The sequence below is a fragment of the Oncorhynchus gorbuscha genome, linkage group LG04 (genome assembly GCF_021184085.1).
Source record: "Oncorhynchus gorbuscha isolate QuinsamMale2020 ecotype Even-year linkage group LG04, OgorEven_v1.0, whole genome shotgun sequence".
Classification (NCBI taxonomy): Eukaryota; Metazoa; Chordata; class Actinopteri; order Salmoniformes; family Salmonidae; genus Oncorhynchus; species Oncorhynchus gorbuscha.
The window spans coordinates 1-27500 of NC_060176.1; the positions used below are offsets into that span (position 1 = coordinate 1).

At 46.1% G+C, this 27500-nt stretch overlaps 1 protein-coding gene across 1 annotated transcript in view; it reads right to left on the reverse strand.

Annotated features, from left to right (window-relative positions):
* Nucleotides 1–121: 121 nt before the first annotated feature.
* LOC124033068 (aminopeptidase Ey-like) overlaps nt 122–27500 on the reverse strand; it is a gene marked incomplete at its 3' end in the record, with an annotated part of 29451 nt that continues 2072 nt past the window's right edge. The window contains exon 2 of the mRNA XM_046344991.1: nt 122–845. Within this exon, the coding sequence (XP_046200947.1) occupies nt 122–721 (600 nt within the window). The remainder of the gene's footprint in view (nt 846–27500) is intronic.

Below are 27500 nucleotides of genomic sequence, written 5' to 3' on the forward strand. Positions count from 1 at the left end.
ATCAGAGAGGAAGGACCAGGGGTCTACTGTATCTAGTATCAGGGGTTGTATTTAGTACTCTACTGTATTAGTATCAGAGAGGAAGGACCAGGGTCACCATCTTCAGTTGTATACTTTTTACCACCATCTTCTGTATATTCCTATAGAATCCTTTCAGGTCATCAGCCAGCTCTCCCTGGAAGTCTGTGGAAAGTCTATAGGATTTCCCAGCAGTTAGCTTCCCATTCAGCTGAATGACCAGGTACTCCGTCTTCACCTGCAGCCAGCTAGTCTTTACGGTGGGAGCAGTCGCTCCATCCAGGCCAGTCAGTCTAGCATGGTGGCCGTTGAGCAGAGTCAAGTTCAGCTTGTTACAGTGGATGATGATCAGATCTGTGTCCTTCTTACACTGGAACACCACAGTTGACTGTCCTGTGAAGATGTAGAGGCCAGTAGAGGCATTGACAACCAGTCGAGGCCAGAGGGTGATGTTGTAGGAGACAGGAGACAGGGAGTCAGGCAGTCTGTAGTGTTCCCAGGGGTCTTTAGGAGTGGAGAGGGTGGAGGAGGTGGTTGGAGAGGCAGTGGTCAACATGGCCACACCATCCACAGGTTTATTCTGGTTCTTGGTCTTTTCTTTATCGTAGACTGCTGCCAGGGCTATGATGATGACCACTGCTACAGCCCCCATCAGAAGACCTGCTAGCCCCATGTTCTTACTGATGTAGAAGCCTTTAGCCATGGATGATGCCTTGCTGGAGGTGGTAACAGGGAGATGGCAGGGCAACCTGTGGTCTCCGGGACTCGGCTAGGCTCTGTCTTTTCACTCCTCTGTCAAAGGATCAACAATTAGCCTGTCTGTGGACCTGTGGTGTTAGTTTAGAGAGACAGAGAGAGAGACAGGGGAGAGAGAGACGGGGAGAGAGAGAGAGGGGAGAGAGAGAGACAGGGGAGAGAGAGACAGGGAGAGAGAGAGAGGGGGAGAGAGAGAGGGGAGAGAGAGACAGGGGAGAGAGAGAGAGAGAGAGAAAGAGAGGGAGAGAGAAAGAGAGGGAGAGAGACAGAGAGAGAGAGAGAGAGAGGAAAGATATATACAAATCAAATACAAACTAGAATTAAAGACTACCAGAACCCACTGGATTCTCCAATTACATTAAATGAACTACAGGACAAAATACAAAGTCTCCAACTCAAAACGGCCTGTGGAGTTGATGGTATCCTAAATGAAATGATAAAACATACAGATCACAAATTCCACATCCAAACTGTTTAACATCATCCTCAGCTCTGGCCTCTTCCCTAATATTTGGAAGTAAGGCTGATCACCCCAATCCACAAAAGTGGAGACAAACTTGACCCCATTAACTACTGTGGGATATGCGTCAACAGCAACCTTGGGAAAATCCTCTGCGTAATCATTAACAGCAGACTCATACATTTCTTCAGCGAAAAAGTGAAAACAATGAGCAAATGTAAAATTGCTTTTTACGAAATTACCGTATGACAGACCACGTATTCACCCTGCACACCCTAATTAACAAACAAATTCAAACATAGGCAAAGACTTATCATGCTTTGTTGATTTCAATAAAGCTTTTGACTCAATTTGGAATAAGGTCCTGCCATACAATTTGATGGAAAGTGTTGTTGGGGGAACAACATTATAAAATGAACGTACACAACAACAAGTGTTTGGTTAAAATTGGCAAAAAAACACATTTCTTCCCACAGGGCCGTGGGGTGAGACAGGGATGCAGCTTGAGCCCCACCCTCTTCAACAAATATATCAATGAATTGGCGTGGGCACTAGAAAAGTCGGCAGCACCCGGCCTCACCCTACTAGAATCTCAAGTCAATTGTCTACTGTTTGCTGATGATCTGGTGCTTCTGTCCCCAACCAAGGAGGGCCTACAGCAGCACCTAGATCTTCTGCACAGATTCTGTCAGACCTGGGCCCTGACAGTAAATCACAGTAAGATAACAAATAATTGTGTTCCAGAAAAGGTACAGTCACCAAGACCACAAATACAAATTCCATCTAGACAACATTGCCCTAGAGCACACAAAAAAAACGATATATACCTTGGCCTAAACATCAGCACCACGGGTAACTTCCAAAAAGCTGTGAGCGATCTGAGACACAAAGCAAGAAGGGTCTTCTATGCCATCAAAAGGAACATTAAATGTGACATACCAATTAGGATCTGGCTAAAAATAATTGAATGAGTTAAATAACTGTCCTTTATGAGGTGTGGGGTCTGGGGTCCGCTCACCAACCAAGAATTCACTAAATGTGACAAACACCAAATTGAGAGACTGCATGCAGAATTCTACAAAAATATCCTGTATTATAAATGTACAACGTAAAACATCAAATAATGCAGAGCAGAATTAGGCAGATACCAGCTATCAAAATCTGTAAAAAAGCTGTTAATTCTACAACCACCTAAAAGGAAACGATTCCCAAACCTTCCGTAACAAAGCCACCACCTACAGAGAGATGAACCTGGAGAAGAGTCCCTAAGCAAGCTGGTCCTGGGGCTCAGTTCACAAACACAAACAGACCCCACAGAGCCCCAGGACAGCAACACAATAAGACCCAACCAAATCATGAGAAAACAAAAAGATCATTACTTGACACATTACAAAGAATTTACAAAACAAAAGGAGAAAACAAGAATGCCATTTGACCCTAAACAGAGTACACCGTGATAGAATACCTGACTATCTCAGATTACACAGACCCATAAACACTGGCATTTGAAATGTCTATATTCTTTTGGAACTTTAGTGAGTATAATGTTCACTGATAATTTGTTATTGTTTATTTCACTTTTTGTTTATCTATTTCACTTGCTTTGGCAGTGTTAACATATGATTCCCATGCTAATAAAGCCCCTTCAATTGAAATTGAATTGAGAGAGATCACACCAATCAATAAAAATGTAGACAAATTTGACTTAAATAATTTGAGGAATTTGCATGAACAGCAACTTGGGGAAAATTCTCTGCAGTATCATAAATAGCAGACTACATAATTGTCTTAATGAACACAACGTCCTACGCAGACGCCAGATTGATCCAGATTTTGTAGAAACCGATGGTACAACAGACCACATTTCCACCCTCCACACTAACTGATCCAGATTGGATTTTAGAAACCGATTACCACAGACCACATTTCCACCCTCCACACTAACTGATCCAGATTGGATTTGTAGAAACCGATGGTACAGCAGACCACATTTCCACCCTCCACACCACATTTCCATTTCCACCCTCCACACTAACTGATCCAGATTGGATTTGTAGAAACCGATGGTACAACAGACCACATTTCCACCCTCCACACTAACTGACAAACAAACCAAAACAAAGGCACAATCTACACGTGATCTGTACATTTACATTTACATTTAAGTCATTTAGCAGACGCTCTTATCCAGAGCGACTTAGACTTTGAATACTTTGACTTTGAAGAATTTGATTCAATTTGGCACAAGGCTCTTTTTATAAACTAACAGAAAGTGGTATTGGAGGGAAAACATATGTTATTAAATCAATGTACACTAAAAACAAATGTGTGGTTCAAATTGGCAACAAGCAAACAGACTTCTTCCCTCAGGGAAGTGGAGTGAAACAGGGCTGCGCAATATGTCCAACACTATTTAAGATCGACATTTTGAGGCGGCAGGGTAGCCTAGTGATTATAGTGTTGGGCCAGTAACCAAAAGGTTGCTAGATCAAATCCCCGAGCTGACAAAGTAAAAATCTGTCGTTCTGCCCCTGAAAAAGGCAGTTAACTGCCGTCATTGAAAATAATCATTTGATCTTAACTGACTTGCCTAGTTAAATAAAGGTTAAACATAAAATAAAAATTGTGAAACAGAAGACTGTCACCTGGTATCACCCTACACAACCCTGAAATCAAGTGTCCGTTGTAGACAGATGACCTGGTGCTGCTGTCTCCCACTAAGGAGGGTCTGTCAGACCTGGGCTCTGAACGTTAATCTAAAAATAAAAAAAAGTTCCAGAAATCAGGATTAGAAAAATAAATTATATTTGGACACAGTTCTATTAGAACACACAAACTACACGTATGTAGGACTAAATATCAGCAACACAGGTAGCTTTCACATGGCTGTGAACGAGCTGAGAGAAAGCAAGAAGAGCATAATTTGTCTGTCTGCATGGAGAGTCTCCTCAATGAATGGGGAACAGCTGCATTTTCCTATTCAGGAAAACAAGAGCAAAGAGAGAGAGTGGGAGGAGCGTCACAGAGTGGGAGGAGCGTCACAGAGTGGGAGGGGCGTCAGAGTGGGAGGGCGTCACAGAGTGGGAGGATCGTCACAGAGTGGGAGGATCGTCACAGAGTGGGAGGATCGTCACAGAGTGGGAGGATCTTCACAGAGTGGGAGGATCTTCAGAGTGGGAGGGAGTGGGAGGGCGTCACAGAGTGGGAGGGGCGTCACAGAGTGGGAGGTGTGTCACAGAGTGGGAGGGGCATCACAGAGTGGGAGGGGCATCACAGAGTGGGAGGATCTTCACAGAGTGGGGGGCGTCACATAACGAATTTACCAAATGGGACAAACATCCAATCGAAATACTCCATGCAGAGTTTTGCAAGACTGAATTGCATGTGCAAAGAAAAACTCAACATTACTCATGTAGAGCAGAACTGGGCCCTCCTCATTCAAATATAAAAAAGAGACATTAATTTGTAGAACCATCTAAAAACAAGTGACCCCAAAACATCCATCACACAGCTCTACAATGTCAAGAGATGAAACCAGAGAAGAGTCCCCTCAGCCAGTTGGTTCTGAGGCTCAGTTCTGAGGCTCAAACCCAAACCAACCCCATAGAGCCTCAGGACAGAACTCAGCCAGTTAGTTCTGAGGCTCAGTTCACAAACCCAAACCAACCCCATAGAGCAAAATGAAAAATATATAATTTTGGAAAGACACCACAAAAAATCGAAGTAAACTTCAATGCTATTTGTCTCTAAACAGACGGTACATGGTGTCAGGCTATCTCACCACTGTGACTGATAGAAAACAATGACTAGGTACAGACTCAGTGAGCACAGTCTGGCTATAGAGACCGGTCATCACAGGCAAACCTGGCTGCCCAGAGGACAGTCTGGCTGCTCAGAGAGGACAGTCTGGCTGCCCAGAGGACAGTCTGGCTATAGAGACCACCACTGTGACTTACAGACAAACAATGACTGGCTGCCCAGTGAGGACAGTCTGGATATAGAGACCGGTCGTCACAGACAAACCTGGCTGCCCAGAGAGGACAGTCTGGCTATAGAGACCGGTCATCACAGACAAACCTGGCTGCCCAGAGAGGACAGTCTGGATATAGAGACCGGTCGTCACAGACAAACCTGGCTGCCCAGAGAGGAGAGTCTGGCTATAGAGACCGGTCATCACAGACAAACCTGGCTGCCCAGAGAGAACAGTCTGGCTGCCCAGAGAGGACAGTCTGGATATAGAGACCGGTCGTCACAGACAAACCTGGCTGCCCAGAGTGGACAGTCTGGCTATAGAGACCGGTCGTCACAGACAAACCTGGCTGCCCAGAGAGGACAGTCTGGCTATAGAGACCAGTCGTCACAGACAAACCTGGCTGCCCAGAGAGGACAGTCTGGCTGCCCAGAGAGGAACCTGGCTGCCCAGAGAGGACAGTCTGGCTGCCCAGAGAGGACAGTCTGGCTATAGAGACCGGTCGTCACAGACAAACCTGGCTGCCCAGAGAGGACAGTCTGGCTATAGAGACCGGTCGTCACAGACAAACCTGGCTGCCCAGAGAGGACAGTCTGGCTATAGAGACCAGTCGTCACAGACAAACCTGGCTGCCCTGGCTGAGAGGACAGTCTGGCTGCCCAGAGAGGACAGTCTGGCTATAGAGAATCTGGCTGCCCAGAGAGGACAGTCTAGCTGCCCAGAGAGGACAGTCTAGCTATAGAGACCAGTCGTCACAGACAAACCTGGCTGCCCAGAGAGGACAGTCTGGCTGCCCAGAGAGGACAGTCTGGCTATAGAGACCGGTCGTCACAGACAAACCTGGCTGCCCAAGGACAGTCTGGCTGCCCAGAGAGGACAGTCTGGCTATAGAGACCGGTCGTCACAGACAAACCTGGCTGCCCAGAGAGGACAGTCTGCCCAGAGAGGACAGTCTGGCTATAGAGACCGGTCGTCACAGACAAACCTGGCTGCCCAGAGAGGACAGTCTGGCTGCCCAGAGAGGACAGTCTATAGACAGACCTGGCTGTCAGTCACAGACAAACCTGGCTGCCCAGAGAGGACAGTCTGGCTGCCCAGAGAGGACAGTCTGGCTATAGAGACCGGTCGTCACAGACAAACCTGGCTGCCCAGAGAGGACAGTCTGGCTATAGAGACAGTCTGGCTATAGAGACCGGTCGTCACAGACAAACCTGGCTGCTGCCCAGAGGACAGTCTGGATATAGAGACCGGTCGTCACAGACAAACCTGGCTGCCCAGAGAGGACAGTCTGGCTATAGAGACCGGTCGTCACAGACAAACCTGGCTGCCCAGAGGACAGTCTGGCTGCCCAGAGAGGACAGTCTGGCTATAGAGACCGGTCGTCACAGACAAGGACCTGGCTGCCCAGAGAGGACAGTCTGGCTGCCCAGAGAGGACAGTCACAGACAAACCTGGCTGCCCAGAGAGGACAGTCTGGCTGCCCAGAGAGGACAGTCTGGCTGCCCAAACCTGGCTGCCCAGAGAGGACAGTCTGGCTATAGAGACCAGTCGTCACAGACAAACCCTGGCTGCCCAGAGAGGACAGTCTGGCTGCCCAGAGAGGAGAGTCTGGCTATAGAGACCGGTCGTCACAGACAAACCTGGCTGCCCAGAGGACAGTCTGGCTATAGAGACCGGTCGTCACAGACAAACCTGGCTGCCCAGAGGACAGTCTGGCTATAGAGACCGGTCGTCACAGACAAACCTGGCTGCCCAGAGAGGAGAGTCTGGCTATAGAGACCGGTCGTCACAGACAAACCTGGCTGCCCAGAGAGGACAGTCTGGCTATAGAGACCGGTCGTCACAGACAAACCTGGCTGCCCAGAGAGGAGAGTCTGGCTATAGAGACCAGTCGTCACAGACAAACCTGGCTGCTGCCCAGAGAGGACTGCCCAAACCTGGCTGCCCAGAGGACAGTCTGGCTATAGAGACCGGTCGTCACAGACAAACCTGGCTGCCCAGAGAGGACAGTCTGGCTATAGAGACCGGTCGTCACAGACAAACCTGGCTGCCCAGAGAGGACAGTCTGGCTATAGAGACCGGTCGTCACAGACAAACCTGGCTGCCCAGAGAGGACAGTCTGGCTGCCCAGAGAGGACAGTCTGGCTATAGAGACCGGTCGTCACAGACAAACCTGGCTGCCCAGAGGACAGTCTGGCTATAGAGACTGGTCGTCACAGACAAACCTGGCTGCCCAGAGGACAGTCTGGCTATAGAGACCGGTCGTCACAGACAAACCTGGCTGCCCAGAGGACAGTCTGGCTATAGAGACCGGTCGTCACAGACAAACCTGGCTGCCCAGAGAGGACAGTCTGGCTATAGAGACCGGTCGTCACAGACAAACCTGGCTGCCCAGTGAGGACAGTCTGGCTATAGAGACCGGTCGTCACAGACAAACCTGGCTGCCCAGAGAGGAGAGTCTGGCTATAGAGACCGGTCGTCACAGACAAACCTGGCTGCCCAGAGAGGACAGTCTGGCTATAGAGACCGGTCGTCACAGACAAACCTGGCTGCCCAGAGAGGACAGTCTGGCTGCCCAGAGAGGACAGTCTGGCTGCCCAGAGAGGACAGTCTGGCTATAGAGACCTGGCTGCCCAGAGAGGACAGTCTGGCTATAGAGACCGTCACAGACAAACCTGGCTGCCCAGAGGACACAGTCTGGCTGCCCAGAGAGGACAGTCTGGCTATAGAGACCAGCTGCCCAGAGGACAGTCTGGCTATAGAGACCGTAACAGACAAACCCTGCCCAGAGAGGACAGTCTGGCTGCCCAGAGAGGACAGTTTGGCTGCCCAGAGAGGACAACCTGGCTGCCCAGAGGACAGTCTGGCTATAGAGACCGGTCGTCACAGACAAACCTGGCTGCCCAGAGAGGACAGTCTGGCTATAGAGACCGGTCGTCACAGACAAACCTGGCTGCCCAGAGAGGACAGTCTGGCTATAGAGACCGGTCATCACAGACAAACCTGGCTGCCCAGAGAGGACAGTCTGGCTATTAGAGGAGACAGAGTAATACAGGCTCTTACCTGGTACCAGAGTAGGACAGTCTGGCTCTAGAGATTGGTAGACAGAGTAATACCAGGCTCTTATTGGTAGACAGAGTAATATCTGGCTCTTATTAGTAGACAGAGTAATATCAGAGGACTCTTATTGTCCCAGACAGAGGAATATCAGGCTCTTATTAGTAGACAGAGTAATATCAGACAAACCTTATTGGCTGCCCAGAGTAATATCTGGCTATCTCACAGACAAACCTGGCTTAGTAGACAGAGTAACAGTCTGGGCTCTTACCTGGCTTGACAGTCTGGTAGACAGTCGTCACAGACAAACCTGGCTGCCCAGGCTCTTATTAGTCGACAGACCTGGCTAATATCAGGCTCTTATTGCTACCCAGTGAGGACAGAGTAATATCAGAGCTCTTATTGGTAGACAGACAAATCAGGCTCTTATTGGAGGACAGTCTAATATCAGGTTCTTATCACAGACAGAGTAATATCAGGCTCTTATTGGTAGACAGAGTAATATCAGGCTCTTATTAGTAGACAGAGTAATATCGCTAGGCTCTTATTGGTAGACAGAGTAATATCAGGCTCTTATTGGTAGACAGAGTAATATCAGGCTCTTATTGGTAGACAGAGTAATATCAGGCTCTTATTGGTAGACAGAGTAATATCAGGCTCTTATTGGTAGACATAGTAATATCAGGCTCTTATTAGTAGACAGAGTAATATCAGGCTCTTATTGGTAGACAGAGTAATATCAGGCTCTTATTGGTAGACAGAGTAATATCAGGCTCTTATTGGTAGACAGAGTAATATCAGGCTCTTATTAGTAGACAGAGTAATATCAGGCTCTTATTGGTAGACAGAGTAATATCAGGCTCTTATTAGTAGACATAGTAATATCAGGCCACATTACCTTGTTGATACACCTGGCAACAGCGTAGCAGCTTGATGGGTCTCTGATTGAAGACTAAACAGCTCTGCTGATCTGAGCCACAGCCAGTCTTTCATTACATGAGACAAACACACAACACAAGGTAATGACAAACACACTGCATTCAAACCAAGCAGCAGGTCTTGTCTACGTCCCAAATGGCACCCTATAAAGTGCAGTACTTCCCGATTGGCCCTGGTCAGAAATAGTGCACTACTTAGGGCATAGGGCTCCATTTGGGACAGACAACATGGACTACTGGTTTGGATACAGTGTGTTTCCCATTAACTTGTGTTGTGAACGTATCTAATGTCATTTAGGATGCTTCCCATGGCCCGTTAGGTTCTGGCGAGTCTTTACTATCATTAACTGAAGACTTATAGCTTTTTTCAAAGATTCTCTGTAATTAGTTTTTTATTTTTTTATTTTTCCTTTATTTAACCAGGAAAGTCAGTTAAGAACTAATTCTTATTTTTAATGACGGCCTAGGAACAGTGGGTTAAATGCCTTTTCAGGGGCAGAACGACAGATTTGTACCTTGTCAGCTCGGGGGTTTGAACTTGCAACATTGAGAATGTGCCCCTAGTGGGCTGAACCGGCATGGCAGCTTGTTAGACAAAAGGAGAAGTGGGGGTCTACTAAGAAGAATGAAACGGCATGGCAGCTTGTTAGACAAAAGGAGAAGTGGGGGTCTACTAAGAAGAATGAAACATGAAATGAGAATGAGCCCTAGTGGGCTGAACCGGCATGGCAGCTTGTTAGACAAAAGGAGGAGTGGGGGTCGACTAAGAATTCACTACAGAGTTAATAATTATAACAATTGAAATGCTAATCCTTTGCAGATGAACGGTCACTCATTCGGGAACAATTGCAATCAATATATATATTTACGCTCAGTGTGTCGTCTTCATCGCTGGTGAAAAGTTCATTTATTTAGTAGAATTGTTCGTCTCTCTCCCTCTCTCTCTCTCTGTCGTGGTTATAGTGATTATTCAGAGTGACATTCATTCATTTCGTTATAGAATGGATGTTTCGGCGGTTGTCATTCTTTGCGTTCAATGATACCAAATTCCTTGCTGCAGACTAGTAATTAATATCAAAGACTTGTTCTTATTCTGTCGGTATCGATACTCTAAGAGTTTAACCAAGTGGTATGGTTAAAAGATTCAGCAAGGGTCTACAAACTTTTGACTCTCCTAATGGAGAAAAACATGGTCTGCAACCTGTAGCCATCTCGTAATTGAGGTAAGCTCGATCTGCTGATCAAAAACCCGAGTGGGGGTTTTATTCGGAAGGGCCGAAAAAGGGCTGTCCCAGGAGGCCTGACCCTAACTGGGCTCAGGGGCAGTCCTCTGATTTAGTTCAAATCAAAATGGAATTGTATTTTTCTTCATTAAACAGTCCAAAATCATATTACACAATTATACAAAAAGTATCATACTCACTCATTCATTTTATACAACAATTAGATGTAAACCTCATCTGATGCAATTATATAAACAGCGTTATGGTAATGTGGCCACACCGTCTCCCATGAGCTTCCCCAAGTTGTGACAAACGGACCAGTTCGTAGCTGGATTCTTCACCGATCTTTTACACTTTCTCCGGAAAATGAAATTTGTTCGGACCTCAAGTTCTGTGAGGTGGAAGGATTTCCTTTGTCCTCTATGAAAATGTACTGGAATGTACTGGAATATACTGAAAATGTACTGGAAAATGGAATTTACAATGTCTCTCTGACCACAGCAACCTAGTTGAAGGAGGAAAGGGGGCCGCAGGAAGAGGGGGACGAGGCTTGCTATACCCAAAGAGGCCAACGTCATGACATACCCACCCTGGTGGTTTGGATCTTGTTTGTCCTGCAAGTTACAAATCAACATAAAATCATGAACACGTGATGTCCTGTTTGTAGATTAAGTGTTGCCCTCTGGTGGTTGAACTTGGTAGGCTTCTCTGAAAGCGGAGCACAAGGATGGCAGTTGATGTCCTGGTTGGTGATCGCCGTTGTGGTCCCTTCTAGTGATGTACCTTGGTAGGCTCCCTGACAGTGGGAGCCACAAGGATGGGCCGTGGATGTCTGGATTTGGGGTCGCCGTTCCGGACCCATCATCTGGTCATCGTCCAGACTGGGAGATCTGGGCAGTAACTTAGGCAGATGTTAACAACGCACGCACGCACACTCATGAAATATATATAATTACCCATACCCATTCCCCAATGAGCGGCGTTGCGGCACTACGTGATGGTTGTATGGGGACTTTGTTTATGGCTCTATCACTTCCTAAGTGTCAAAGGAACTGAACCGAAAAGGAATGAAAGCATAAACAAAATATATACAAAATATAGTTCTCACACAAAAATAATCTCACTGGACTGTATTTTATATACTGTACGTCCAATGTTCTGGCAAAATGACTAGCATGGCATTGTCTCTAATGCCATATCTGGGGTTTTCCTACTTGGTGTGTTGCTTAGGCACTATCCTCAGTTGATAACTATGTGATACGTCTACAGCTGTAAGGCACTAGTTCTGGGCAGTCTACAGGGATGACCTATGGACTTCTGGGAAGAAAACTGGTGAGTGCTGTAGAGTCAAAGGCCTAGAAGTAAATGTTCAACTTTATTTACTAAGGCTGGTATTTGCTTGGACCCTTAAGTGGGCATAAATCCTAATTGGATGTTCCGTTGTGCATGTGCGTTTATGCTTACACAAGCGCGCATGTCAAGGGAAGAAAACCAAGTATCCTGGCAGATTACAACTTGTTCAGAATGAGTCTGATGTAGTCAGGTCATTTTCAGGTCAATGCCTGGAGGTCAGTCAGAATTGGTGTCGAGGGAGTCTGTCGTGGTTTTACTAGCAGTCACTGTCTTCCACTATCGTAGTGGTGGGAGGTATGAAGAAGGGAGTCTGTCGTGGTTTTACTAGCAGTCACTGTCTTCCACTATCGTAGTGGCGGGAGGTATGAAGAAGGGAGTCTGTCGTGGTTTTACTAGCAGTCACTGTCTTCCACTATCGTAGTGGTGGGAGGTATGAAGAAGGGAGTCTGTCGTGGTTTTACTAGCAGTCACTGTCTTCCACTATCGTAGTGGTGGGAGGTATGAAGAAGGGAGTCTGTCGTGGTTTTACTAGCAGTCACTGTCTTCCACTATCGTAGTGGTGGGAGGTATGAAGAAGGGAGTCTGTCGTGGTTTTACTAGCAGTCACTGTCTTCCACTATCATAGTGGTGGGAGGTATGAAGAAGGGAGTCTGTCGTGGTTTTACTAGCAGTCACTGTCTTCCACTATCGTAGTGGCGGGAGGTATGAAGAAGGGAGTCTGTAGTGGTTTTACTAGCAGTCACTGTCTTCCACTATCGTAGTGGTGGGAGGTATGAAGAAGTATACTTCATAGTTATGTTATCCACGGAGGAGCTAACCTCACGACGGAAGTACTCTAAGTATTAGACCAGTCGTACGTGGTGTGATCGTGGTTAATGATTCTAATACTTTTCCTCCTGAATGGAGGATTCTATTTATTAGTGACATGTGTGTTAACCATTGGAAGAGATGGAGATTCCCTTCCACGTGTTGCACTCTGAGTGACTCCTATGTCGCTATTGTCAAGGGTAATTTGATTGGTTAGGTCTCTAACCTTCTTTCTGATTGTAGCTAGACTGACTGTCGCTGGTATTGGTACTGGTGCTCAAAGGGACCACTTATCTTACCGATTTATTCTGAAATATTATACTACCGGAACACATGATTGGAGCATTTTACTAGTTGTATTGTAGTTGAACCTACGCATGGCAAGGAAAGATTATTGTTGCCATTTGTTTTGGAGGTGGACAAGTCCACTGGACTTCCTTTACGACCAGTGTGGTACGCCTCAGTACTATCTTAGATGTGTTCTAAGATAATCCCCGTCTAGGGGCCTGTCTGCTCCTCACTGTCCTTAAAGGGGAGTTTACAAGTAGATTTCATTTATGCTCTGGTGGCCTCGTACGGTGTTGTCCTTAGTCTTGACCCCCCCACCAGCCTCGATGAGGCTCATCATGGGTCTGGGCTACTATTCCCCCCCTTTGTGTCGCCAGACCCCCCCCACCAGCGGGTGGTGTTGGTGTCTGAGGCACAAACGAAAAGGTCGGACCCTATGTACGAGTTGTCAGCGGCCGTATTATAATAATGGCTGTAACCTTTCAACCAAATCTCCTGGTGTTTGTGCTTCAGAACTCTCAGTGGCTGTCGAGTCATGTCAGTCACCACCGCATCCGCGTGTGGCAACCTCTTCAGTACCTGCGAACTGAGACGAGGATGTCAGTCTGTGATATCGCAAAGTGTTCACCAGCGGGAGTCATCGGGTCAGTTGCTGGACTGACGCCATTAGTATCATTGTAAGGGGTGACAGTCCCCAACAACGCGGAAGGTGTATCATCGGAATGTTTTTCTTACTGAGACGGCCGCAGTGCTTGCGGAAGTGTCCGAAGGGCAAGAGGAGTTCATCTCAACTACCTTATTGGATGACTGCAAGGAGGAGGGAAGTTGCTTATTCACAGAGACAGCTGGCTCAAAATCATGAAAAGAATGGTAATTTAGTTGGCCGATGGAATGTGTCGAGATATCGTAATATCTCCTTGGATCGGATTCTGCCCCAAGAGGTTTCTAAACGTCTTTTTCCCAAGGGGTGCTTTCGACAGACACCCCTCGTGAATGACTGCATTGCAGCTAGCGTTAGGGGAAGACAGTATGGACAGTGGAGAAGGCACAGTGGCCTGTGACCATACCTGGTTGGTTTTCCAATCCATCAAGTCAGCGTCAAGTAGCAGGGTTACAGTGAGAGCGGGAGAGATTTTAATTTTAACGTCCCTGTGATGGGTGTTAATTCCTGCGGACCTGGTGTCCGGTAATTCCCCGTCTAGTCCTTGTGACTCAAGTAGTGGAACTTCTGGAGAACCTTGGTCTACGTTTTGATCATCCTTCAACCCTTTGTTACCCTTGTGCTCTGACACTGTGGGTTGGGTGCAGGAACGTAGCGAACAGGTTGATTGTAGCGGTAGTCGTTTTGATGGCTCTGACACTGTGGGTTGGGTTGGGTGCAGGAACGTAGCGAACAGGTTGATTGTAGCGGTAGTCGTTTTGATGGCTCTGACACTGTGGGTTGGGTGCAGGGACGTAGTGAACAGGTCGATTGTAGAGGTAGTCGTTTTGATGGCTCTGACACTGTGGGTTGGGTGCAGGGACGTAGCGAACAGGTCGATTGTAGCGGTAGTCGTTTTGATGGCTCTGACACTGTGGGTTGGGTTGGGTGCAGGGACGTAGTGAACAGGTCGATTGTAGAGGTAGTCGTTTTGATGGCTCTGACACTGTGGGTTGGGTGCAGGGACGTAGCGAACAGGTCGATTGTAGCGGTAGTCGTTTTGATGGCTCTGACACTGTGGGTTGGGTTGGGTGCAGGGACGTAGTGAACAGGTCGATTGTAGCGGTAGTCGTTTTGATGGCTCTGACACTGTGGGTTGGGTTGGGTGCAGGAACGTAGCGAACAGGTCGATTGTAGCGGTAGTCGTTTTGATGGCTCTGACACTGTGGGTTGGGTTGGGTGCAGGAACGTAGCGAACAGGTCGATTGTAGCGGTAGTCGTTTTGATGGCTCTGACACTGTGGGTTGGGTGCAGGAACGTAGCGAACAGGTCGATTGTAGCGGTAGTCGTTTTGATGGCTCTGACACTGTGGGTTGGGTGCAGGAACGTAGCGAACAGGTCGATTGTAGCGGTAGTCGTTTTGATGGCGACGTGCTTTACAGTTATTTCGACCGCTGAGGTTATTGGAATCATGGTTTCGTGGTAGAAACTGTTGTTGCGCGTCATCTCTTAACGTTCCAATACCTGATAATGCTCCTCTGACTGGAGTGAGTGCTCCTGGTCAAACTTCAAAACCGATTGATCAGGGCTCTTAGCGCTGCGAGATTTTGATGCCTCAAAAGCTGTGCTTGCAAGCTCTCTGAGTTGTAAGATAGTCAAGCCAACGTGGGCGGCAGGGCCTAAGTAGGTAATGAAGGTGGGATACATGTTTGACAGGAACATCTGTTTAAATGGTAACAGGTCTTCCATGCCTGTTTCAGTGAGTAGGGCAAAGTAAACTGAACGATAGTAAGCTTGTGGGTGTTCGTTACTAGCTTGTTTGACGTTTTAGCCAGTGAGCTATAGTGTTGCGAGTCGCAGAACCACTGAATTATACTTTCAAAGCTCTGGCAAGTTTAGCGTAGTCATTTAGCACGTGTTGCTGTTGGAGGCGAATGAACCTTGTCACGTGTCTATTCGACGTTCGCTGTCAGAACCCGTAGCGTTCGGGAAGCCATCCAACGCGTCCTCTATGTCAGCTAGGAACGTCTCTGTATTGTTTGGCTGACCTGGAATGGGGTCAAAGATGGGGAAATTCTTGATGAGTTTGTCAAGGTATTCCTCGCCAAGCGGGCGGAGAGGGTTGGCTTCATCCTGTGGAGAGATTGGGGCCGAAAGGCCAAGAGGAGAAGCCAAGCCTTGTTGTTGTTGGCCAAGAGGCGCGATGTTACTCAGTGCCGAATGGTCAAGAGGAGAAGACTGAGGGACACATGAGGGAGGCAAGGTCTGAAACCTATCGTCTTTACTCCTGTGAGTACAGGGCTCCGGTTGCTTGGATTGGTAGTCACGCTGTAGAGCGTGACCATTCTGGACTTCCTCCAGATGGTACCTAAGGGTGGTATTCTGCTGCATTGCAGAGTCCACTTGAGGGCTTAGAGTACTGATTTTGGACACGCGAGTGTCACACTTGCTCCTTTCAGTCTCAAACTTATCTGTCATGGTTTGCAGATAGAGGTCTTGAGTACGAAGTGAAAGATTCAGTGATGAGATTTCCTCCGCTTGCTTAGAAATCAATATTTCCATCTTCATCACCTAAGTTCTCTCATCATTCATTTGGTCAGCTACTTCAATGAGTTCTGCTGATTTGTCATCCAACTTTGTCATCCAACTTTGTCATTGTGTTCATTAACTGATCGTCTTTGGTCTGCAGCGTTTTGAGTAGAACCGTGTTACTCTGAGTAACGTTCAACAAAACTTATCAAATTGAGCGCTCCTGTTTGTAGATAACTCTTCACATTTTTCTAGTTTGGCGTGGACATCATCGTATTTAGTTTTGGCTAAATCGAGTTGTTCCTGTAGCATATGCTTTTGTTCCTGTAGAAGACGATTTTGTTGAAGAGCTTGTGCTTGTTCATCGTCATACATTTTTGGATAAAAAAGAGTGGGGTCTATAACAGTCAATCACAGATGCAGAGAGCAGAGGGGGGTCTATAACAGCCAATCACAGATACTGAGAGCAGGGGGGGTCTATAACAGCCAATCACAGATACAGAGAGCAGAGGGGGGTCTATAACAGCCAATCACAGATACAGAGAGCAGAGGGGGGTCTATAACAGCCAATCACAGATACAGAGAGCAGAGGGGGGTCTATAACAGCCAATCACAGATACAGAGAGCAGAGGGGGGTCTATAACAGCCAATCACAGATACAGAGAGCAGAGGGGGGTCTATAACAGCCAATCACAGATACAGAGAGCAGAGGGGGGTCTATAACAGCCAATCACAGATACAATCACAGATACTGCGATGTGACGACCCTCCCACACTGTATGCCGAAATCTTTCTCTTTGCTCTTGTTTTCCTTAATAGGATGTCGGTGGGCGGAGCCGGGAGGGTCGTCAGCGAAATGGGCTCGGGTGTGTCCCAGGATAAATGCACCTGTTCCCCATTCATTGAGGAGACTCTCCATGCAGACAGACAGATTTTGGTTTTGGCATTTTTGTGGCTGTTTTGTTTGCGTTGACACTTTTCGACACTCCTCATTATCACATGAATACACACAACCACTCACTTATTACACTACTGACTAAACACACACCATTGTTAATTGTATTTACTTCAGTTAATAAATAGATTTTGTTATGCTTTTTCTCCACGTTCTCTCCCTTTTTGTTACGGGCTTCGAGCCGGTTCCTGACAGAGAAGAGGCGGGGTCTATAACAGCCAATCACAGATACAGAGCAGTCTATAACAGCCAATCACAGTTAGAGACTCTTTGAAACCTCAAGATTCAAAGCAAGAAATTCCAACTGTTTCCAAATAGTTTCAGACTTACAGGGAATTGAGTCTTGACATATATAGCCACACCCCCACCTTAACTATATATAGCCACGCCCCCACCTTAACGATATATAGCCACGCCCCCACTGTAACTATATATAGCCACGCCCCCACTGTAACTATATATAGCCACGCCCCCACTGTAACACTATATAGCCACGCCCCCACTGTAACACTATATAGCCACACCCCCACCTTAACTATAAATAGCCACACCCCCACCTTAACTATATATAGCCACGCCCTCACCTTAACTATATATAGCCACGCCCCCACCTTAACTATATATAGCCACGCCCCCACCTTAACTATATATAGCCACGCCCCCACCTTAACTATATATAGCCACGCCCCCACCTTAACTATATATATATCAGGGCCAGGGTTAGGTTGCAGGGGTATGGAGACATATCAGGGTTAGGTTGCAGGGGGTATGGAGACATATCAGGGCCAGGTTGCAGGGGGTATGGAGACATATCAGGGGGTTTGGATATATATCAGGGCCAGGGTTAGGTTGCAGGGGGTATGGAGACATATCAGGGTTAGGTTGCAGGGGGTATGGAGACATATCAGGGGTTTGGATATATATCAGGGCCAGGGTTAGGTTGCAGGGGTATGGAGACATATCAGGGTTAGGTTGCAGGGGGTATGGAGACATATCAGGGTTAGGTTGCAGGGGGTATGGAGACATATCAGGGCCAGGTTGCAGGGGGTTGGAGACATATCAGGGGGTTTGGATATATATCAGGGCCAGGGTTAGGTTGCAGGGGGTATGGAGACATATCAGGGTTAGGTTGCAGGGGGTTGGAGACATATCATCAGGGTTAGGTTGCAGGGGGTATGGAGACATATCAGGGTTAGGTTGCAGGGGTATGGAGACATATCAGGGTTAGGGTTAGGTTGCAGGGGTATGGAGACATATCAGGGTTAGGTTGCAGGGGGTATGGAGACATATCAGGGTTAGGTTGCAGGGGGTATGGAGACATATCAGGGTCAGGGTTAGGTTGCAGGGGGTATGGAGACATATCAGGGTTAGGTTGCAGGGGGTATGGAGACATATCAGGGTTAGGTTGCAGGGGGGAGACATATCAGGGTTGGTTGCAGGGGGTATGGGGACATATCAGGGTTAGGTTGCAGGGGGTATGGAGACATATCAGGGTTAGGTTGCAGGGGGTATGGAGACATATCAGGGGTTAGGTTGCAGGGGGTATGGAGACATATCAGGGTTAGGTTGCAGGGGGTATGGAGACATATCAGGGTCAGGGTTAGGTTGCAGGGGGTATGGAGACATATCAGGGTTAGGTTGCAGGGGGTATGGAGACATATCAGGGTCAGGGTTAGGTTGCAGGGGGTATGGAGACATATCAGGGTTAGGTTGCAGGGGGTATGGAGACATATCAGGGTTAGGTTGCAGGGGTATGGAGACATATCAGGGTTAGGTTGCAGGGGGTATGGAGACATATCAGGGTTAGGTTGCAGGGGGTATGGAGACATATCAGGGTTAGGTTGCAGGGGGTATGGAGACATATCAGGGTTAGGGTTAGGTTGCAGGGGTATGGAGACATATCAGGGGGTTAGGTTGCAGGGGGTATGGAGACATATCAGGGTTAGGGTTAGGTTGCAGGGGGTATGGAGACATATCAGGGTTAGGTTGCAGGGGGTATGGAGACATATCAGGGTTAGGTTGCAGGGGGTATGGAGACATATCAGGGTCAGGGTTAGGTTGCAGGGGGTATGGAGACATATCAGGGTTAGGTTGCAGGGGGTATGGAGACATATCAGGGTCAGGGTTAGGTTGCAGGGGGTATGGAGACATATCAGGGTCAGGGTTAGGTTGCAGGGGGTATGGAGACATATCAGGGTCAGGGTTAGGTTGCAGGGGGTATGGAGACATATCAGGGTCAGGGTTAGGTTGCAGGGGGTATGGAGACATATCAGGGTTAGGTTGCAGGGGGTATGGAGACATATCAGGGCCAGGTTGCAGGGGGTATGGAGACATATCAGGGTTAGGTTGCAGGGGTATGGAGACATATCAGGGTTAGGTTGCAGGGGGTATGGAGACATATCAGGGCCAGGTTGCAGGGGTATGGAGACATATCAGGGTCAGGGTTAGGTTGCAGGGGGTATGGAGACATATCAGGGTTAGGTTGCAGGGGTATGGAGACATATCAGGGTTAGGTTGCAGGGGGTATGGAGACATATCAGGGTTAGGTTGCAGGGGGTTGGAGACATATCAGGGTTAGGTTGCAGGGGGTATGGAGACATATCAGGGTTAGGTTGCAGGGGGTATGGAGACATATCAGGGTTAGGTTGCAGGGGGTATGGAGACATCATCAGGGTTAGGTTGCAGGGGGTATGGAGACATATCAGGGTTAGGTTGCAGGGGGTATGGAGACATATCAGGGTTAGGTTGCAGGGGGTATGGAGACATATCAGGGTCAGGGTTAGGTTGCAGGGGGTATGGAGACATATCAGGGTCAGGGTTAGGTTGCAGGGGGTATGGAGACATATCAGGGTTAGGTTGCAGGGGGTATGGAGACATATCAGGGTTAGGTTGCAGGGGGTATGGAGACATATCAGGGTCAGGGTTAGGTTGCAGGGGGTATGGAGACATATCAGGGTCAGGGTTAGGTTGCAGGGGGTATGGAGACATATCAGGGTCAGGGTTAGGTTGCAGGGGGTATGGAGACATATCAGGGTCAGGGTTAGGTTGCAGGGGGTATGGAGACATATCAGGGTCAGGGTTAGGTTGCAGGGGGTATGGAGACATATCAGGGTCAGGGTTAGGTTGCAGGGGGTATGGAGACATATCAGGGTCAGGGTTAGGTTGCAGGGGGTATGGAGACATATCAGGGTCAGGGTTAGGTTGCAGGGGGTATGGAGACATATCAGGGTTAGGTTGCAGGGGGTATGGAGACATATCAGGGTTAGGTTGCAGGGGGTATGGAGACATATCAGGGCCAGGTTGCAGGGGTTGGAGGTTATCAGGGGGTTTGGATATATATCAGGGCCAGGGTTAGGTTGCAGGGGGTATGGAGACATATCAGGGTTAGGTTGCAGGGGGTATGGAGACATATCAGGGCCAGGTTGCAGGGGTATGGAGACATATCATATCAGGGCCAGGGTTAGGTTGCAGGGGTTTGGAGACATATCAGGGTCAGGGTTAGGTTGCAGGGGTTTGGAGACATATCAGGGTCAGGGTTAGGTTGCAGGGGGTATGGAGACATATCAGGGTCAGGGTTAGGTTGCAGGGGTTTGGAGACATATCAGGGTCAGGGTTAGGTTGCAGGGGTTTGGAGACATATCAGGGTTAGGTTGCAGGGGTTTGGAGACATATCAGGGTTAGGTTGCAGGGGGTATGGAGACATATCAGGGTCAGGGTTAGGTTGCAGGGGTATGGAGACATATCAGGGCCAGGGTTAGGTTGCAGGGGGTATGGAGACATATCAGGGGGTTAGGTTGCAGGGGGTATGGAGACATATCAGGGTCAGGGTTAGGTTGCAGGGGGTATGGAGACATATCAGGGTCAGGGTTAGGTTGCAGGGGTATGGAGACATATCAGGGTTAGGTTGCAGGGGTATGGAGACATATCAGGGTTAGGTTGCAGGGGTTTGGAGACATATCAGGGTTAGGTTGCAGGGGTATGGAGACATATCAGGGTTAGGTTGCAGGGGTTTGGAGACATATCAGGGTTAGGTTGCAGGGGGTATGGAGACATATCAGGGTTAGGTTGCAGGGGTATGGAGACATATCAGGGTTAGGTTGCAGGGGGTATGGAGACATATCAGGGTTAGGTTGCAGGGGTATGGAGACATATCAGGGTTAGGTTGCAGGGGGTATGGAGACATATCAGGGTTAGGTTGCAGGGGGTATGGAGACATATCAGGGTTAGGTTGCAGGGGTATGGAGACATATCAGGGGTTAGGTTGCAGGGGGTATGGAGACATATCAGGGTTAGGTTGCAGGGGTATGGAGACATATCAGGGTTAGGTTGCAGGGGTTTGGAGACATATCAGGGCCAGGGTTAGGTTGCAGGGGTATGGAGACATATCAGGGTTAGGTTGCAGGGGGTATGGAGACATATCAGGGTTAGGTTGCAGGGGGTATGGAGACATATCAGGGTTAGGTTGCAGGGGGTATGGAGACATATCAGGGTTAGGTTGCAGGGGGTATGGAGACATATCAGGGTTAGGTTGCAGGGGGTATGGAGATATATCAGGGCCAGGGTTAGGTTGCAGGGGGTATGGAGTTATATCAGGGTCAGGGTTAGGTTGCACATTACCTGATATCAACAACAGAAGAATAACTAGGCTGTTTAATAACCTTGTTAGACGGAGGGGAGAGCACATTGTCTAATGGAGGGGAGAGCACATTGTCAGATGGAGGGGAGAGCACATTGTCTAATGGATGGGAGAGCACATTGTCTAATGGAGGGGAGAGCACATTGTCTAATGGAGGGGAGAGCACATTGTCTAATGGAGGGGAGAGCACATTGTCTAATGGAGGGGAGAGCACATTGTCTAATGGAGGGGAGAGCACATTGTCAGATGGAGGGGAGAGCACATTGTCTAATGGAGGGGAGAGCACATTGTCAGATGGAGGGGAGAGCACATTGTCTAATGGAGGGGAGAGCACATTGTCTAATGGAGGGGAGAGCACATTGTCAGACGGAGGGGAGAGCACATTGTCAGATGGAGGGGAGAGCACATTGTCAGATGGAGGGGAGAGCACATTGTTAGACGGAGGGGAGAGCACATTGTCTAATGGAGGGGAGAGCACATTGTCAGATGGAGGGGAGAGCACATTGTCTAATGGAGGGGAGAGCACATTGTCAGATGGAGGGGAGAGCACATTGTCAGACGGAGGGGAGAGCACATTGTCTAATGGAGGGGAGAGCACATTGTCAGATGGAGGGGAGAGCACATTGTCTAATAGGGGAGAGCACATTGTCTAATGGAGGGGAGAGCACATTGTCAGACGGAGGGGAGAGCACATTGTCTCATGGAGGGGAGAGCACATTGTCAGACGGGCGGGAGAGCACATTGTCAGATGGAGGGGAGAGCACATTGTCAGACGGAGGGGAGAGCACATTGTCTAATGGAGGGGAGAGCACATTGTCAGATGGAGGGGAGAGCACATTGTCTAATAGGGGAGAGCACATTGTCTAATGGAGGGGAAAGCACATTGTCAGACGGGCGGGAGAGCACATTGTCTAATGGAGGGGAGAGCACATTGTCAGACGGAGGGGAGAGCACATTGTCTCATGGAGGGGAGAGCACATTGTCAGACGGGCGGGAGAGCACATTGTCAGATGGAGGGGAGAGCACATTGTCAGATGGAGGGGAGAGCACATTGTCAGATGCGGGGGGGGAGAGCACATTGTCAGACGGAGGGGAGAGCACATTGTCAGATGGAGGGGAGAGCACATTGTCAGATGGAGGGGAGAGCACATTGTCAGACTAATGGAGGGAGAGCACATTGTCAGACGGAGGGGAGAGCACATTGTCAGATGGAGGGGAGAGCACATTGTCTAATGGAGGGGAGAGCACATTGTCAGACGGAGGGGAGAGCACATTGTCAGATGTTTTCTCCAGAGTTCTGTAAAGTCAGTGCGTAAAGAAATACCAGGAGAATTGTCAGTTTCTCTGAGAGATGTAGGAAATAGAGGCCACGGTAAGGGGAGAGAGGAACTGTGTGTCTGTATGTGAGTGTGTGAGTAGATCAGGTGTGGGGGTGGATTCAGAGAACGGGTTGGGGAGCTGCCGCTGACAGCCAGGCGGGAGAGGGAAGAGGAGCAGCTTGGACCAGACACTCTGCAGAGGGAAAGCTGAGGACATAACTCAGGTCAGAGGTCAGCTAGAGAGGTGGTTACTTTGGTCAACTTCAAGTAAAAGAAGTGCAAATAGCAAGAAAACTACACAACAAGGAAGTAGATGTTTGGATCATTGAGGGAGAAAACTACACAACAAGGAAGTAGATGTTTGGATCATTGAGGGAGAAAACTACACAACAAGGAAGTAGATGTTTGGATCATTGAGGGAGAAAACTACACAACAAGGAAGTAGATGTTTGGATCATTGAGGGAGAAAACTACAGGGAATAGGGTGATACTATAGGTCAACCCTCTACCCCTGACTGATCATAAATGACCCCCTGTTGACCTGTGACCCTGGTAGTGTACTATACAGGGAATAGGGTGATACTATAGGTCAACCCCTACCCCTGACTGATCATAAATGACCCCCTGTTGACCTGTGACCCTGGTAGTGTACTATACAGGGAATAGGGTGATACTATAGGTCAACCCCTACCCCTGACTGATCATAAATGACCCCCTGTTGACCTGTGACCCTGGTAGTGTACTATACAGGGAATAGGGTGATACTATAGGTCAACCCCTACCCCTGACTGATCATAAATGACCCCCTGTTGACCTGTGACCCTGGTAGTGTACTATACAGTGGAATAGGGTGATACAATAGGTTTACCATTACCCCTGATTGATCCATAAATGACCCCTGTTGACCTTTGACCCTGGATTAGTGTACTATTACAGGGATTAGGTATCAATAGGTTTACCATTACACTGTGATTGTATCAATACTATTACCCCCTGTTGACCTGTTACCCCTGGATTAGTCAATACTTTATACAGGGAATAGGGTGATACTTTAGGTCAACCCTGTGATTAGGTATCAATAATGACCCCCTGTTGACCTTGACCCTGTGATTAGGTATCAATACTTTACCATTACACTGTGATTAGGTCAATACTTTACCATTACACTGTGATTAGGTATCAATACTTTACCATTACACTGTGATTAGGTATCAATATACCATTACACTGATTAGGTATCAATACTTTACCATTACACTGTGATTGATATCAATACCCCTTTACCATTACCTGTGATTAGGTATCAATACTTTACTACAACACTGTGATTAGGTATCAATAGGTTACCATTACACTGTGATTAGGTATCAATACTTTACCCCTGATTACCATTACACTGTGATTAGGTATCAATACTTTACTATTACACTGTGATTAGGTATCAATACTTTACCATTACACTGTGATTAGGTATCAATACTTTACCATTACACTGTGATTAGGTAGGTACTTTACCATTACACTGACTGATTAGGTATAAATTACCAACCCTGATTGTACATTACCATTACACTGTGATTAGGTATCAATACTTTACCATTACACTGTGATTAGGTATCAATACTTTACCATTACACTGTGATTAGGTATCAATACTTTACCATTACACTGTGATTAGGTATCAATACTTTACCATTACACTGTGATTAGGTATCAATACTTTACCATTACACTGTGATTAGGTATCAATACTTTACCATTACACTGTGATTAGGTATCAATACTTTACCATTACACTGTGATTAGGTATCAATACTTTACCATTACACTGTGATTAGGTATCAATACTTTACCATTACACTGTGATTAGGTATCAATACTTTACCATTACACTGTGATTAGGTATCAATACTTTACCATTACACTGTGATTAGGTATCAATACTTTACCATTACACTGTGATTAGGTATCAATACTTTACCATTACACTGTGATTAGGTATCAATACTTTACCATTACACTGTGATTAGGTATCAATACTTTACCATTACACTGTGATTAGGTATCAATACTTTACCATTACACTGTGATTAGGTATCAATACTTTACTACAACACTGTGATTAGGTATCAATACTTTACCATTACACTGTGATTAGGTATCAACACTTTACCATTACACTGTGATTAGGTATCAATACTTTACCATTACACTGTGATTAGGTATCAATACTTTACCATTACACTGTGATTAGGTATCAATACTTTACCATTACACTGTGATTAGGTATCAATACTTTACCATTACACTGTGATTAGGTATCAATACTTTACCATTACACTGTGATTAGGTATCAATACTTTACCATTACACTGTGATTAGGTATCAATACTTTACCATTACACTGTGATTAGGTATCAATACTTTACCATTACACTGTGATTAGGTATCAATACTTTACCATTACACTGTGATTAGGTATCAATACTTTACCATTACACTGTGATTAGGTATCAATACTTTACCATTACACTGTGATTAGGTATCAATACTTTACCATTACACTGTGATTAGGTATCAATACTTTACCATTACACTGTGATTAGGTATCAATACTTTACCATTACACTGTGATTAGGTATCAATACTTTACCATTACACTGTGATTAGGTATCAATACTTTACCATTACACTGTGATTAGGTATCAATACTTTACCATTACACTGTGATTAGGTATCAATACTTTACCATTACACTGTGATTAGGTATCAATACTTTACCATTACACTGTGATTAGGTATCAATACTTTACCATTACACTGTGATTAGGTATCAATACTTTACCATTACACTGTGATTAGGTATCAATACTTTACCATTACACTGTGATTAGGTATCAATACTTTACCATTACACTGTGATTAGGTATCAATACTTTACCATTACACTGTGATTAGGTATCAATACTTTACCATTACACTGTGATTAGGTATCAATACTTTACCATTACACTGTGATTAGGTATCAATACTTTACCATTACACTGTGATTAGGTATCAATACTTTACCATTACACTGTGATTAGGTATCAATACTTTACCATTACACTGTGATTAGGTATCAATACTTTACCATTACACTGTGATTAGGTATCAATACTTTACCATTACACTGTGATTAGGTATCAATACTTTACCATTACACTGTGATTAGGTATCAATACTTTACCATTACACTGTGATTAGGTATCAATACTTTACCATTACACTGTGATTAGGTATCAATACTTTACCATTACACTGTGATTAGGTATCAATACTTTACCATTACACTGTGATTAGGTATCAATACTTTACCATTACACTGTGATTAGGTATCAATACTTTACCATTACACTGTGATTAGGTATCAATACTTTACCATTACACTGTGATTAGGTATCAATACTTTACCATTACACTGTGATTAGGTATCAATACTTTACCATTACACTGTGATTAGGTATCAATACTTTACCATTACACTGTGATTAGGTATCAATACTTTACCATTACACTGTGATTAGGTATCAATACTTTACCATTACACTGTGATTAGGTATCAATACTTTACCATTACACTGTGATTAGGTATCAATACTTTACCATTACACTGTGATTAGGTATCAATACTTTACCATTACACTGTGATTAGGTATCAATACTTTACCATTACACTGTGATTAGGTATCAATACTTTACCATTACTCTGTGATTAGGTATCAATACTTTACCATTACACTGTGATTAGGTATCAATACTTTACCATTACACTGTGATTAGGTATCAATACTTTACCATTACTCTGTGATTAGGTATCAATACTTTACCATTACACTGTGATTAGGTCAATCAATACTTTACCATTACACTGTGATTAGGTATCAATACTTTACCATTACACTGTGATTAGGTATCAATACTTTACCATTACACTGTGATTAGGTATCAATACTTTACCATTACACTGTGATTAGGTATCAATACTTTACCATTACACTGTGATTAGGTATCAATACTTTACCATTACACTGTGATTAGGTATCAATACTTTACCATTACACTGTGATTAGGTATCAATACTTTACCATTACACTGTGATTACACTGTGATTAGGTATCAATACTTTACCATTACACTGTGATTAGGTATCAATACTTTACCATTACTCTGTGATTAGGTATCAATACTTTACCATTACACTGTGATTAGGTATCAATACTTTACCATTACACTGTGATTAGGTATCAATACTTTACCATTACTCTGTGATTAGGTATCAATACTTTACCATTACACTGTGATTAGGTATCAATACTTTACCATTACACTGTGATTAGGTATCAATACTTTACCATTACACTGTTTACCTTCTTAACAAGGTATCAATACACCATTAATAAACCTGATTAGGTAGGATCCATTACACTGTGCCAGGGTATCAATACTTTACCATTAAACTGAAGAGTAGCTGGTGCATACCTAATAAACTGGAATAGGGTGGCAGACCAT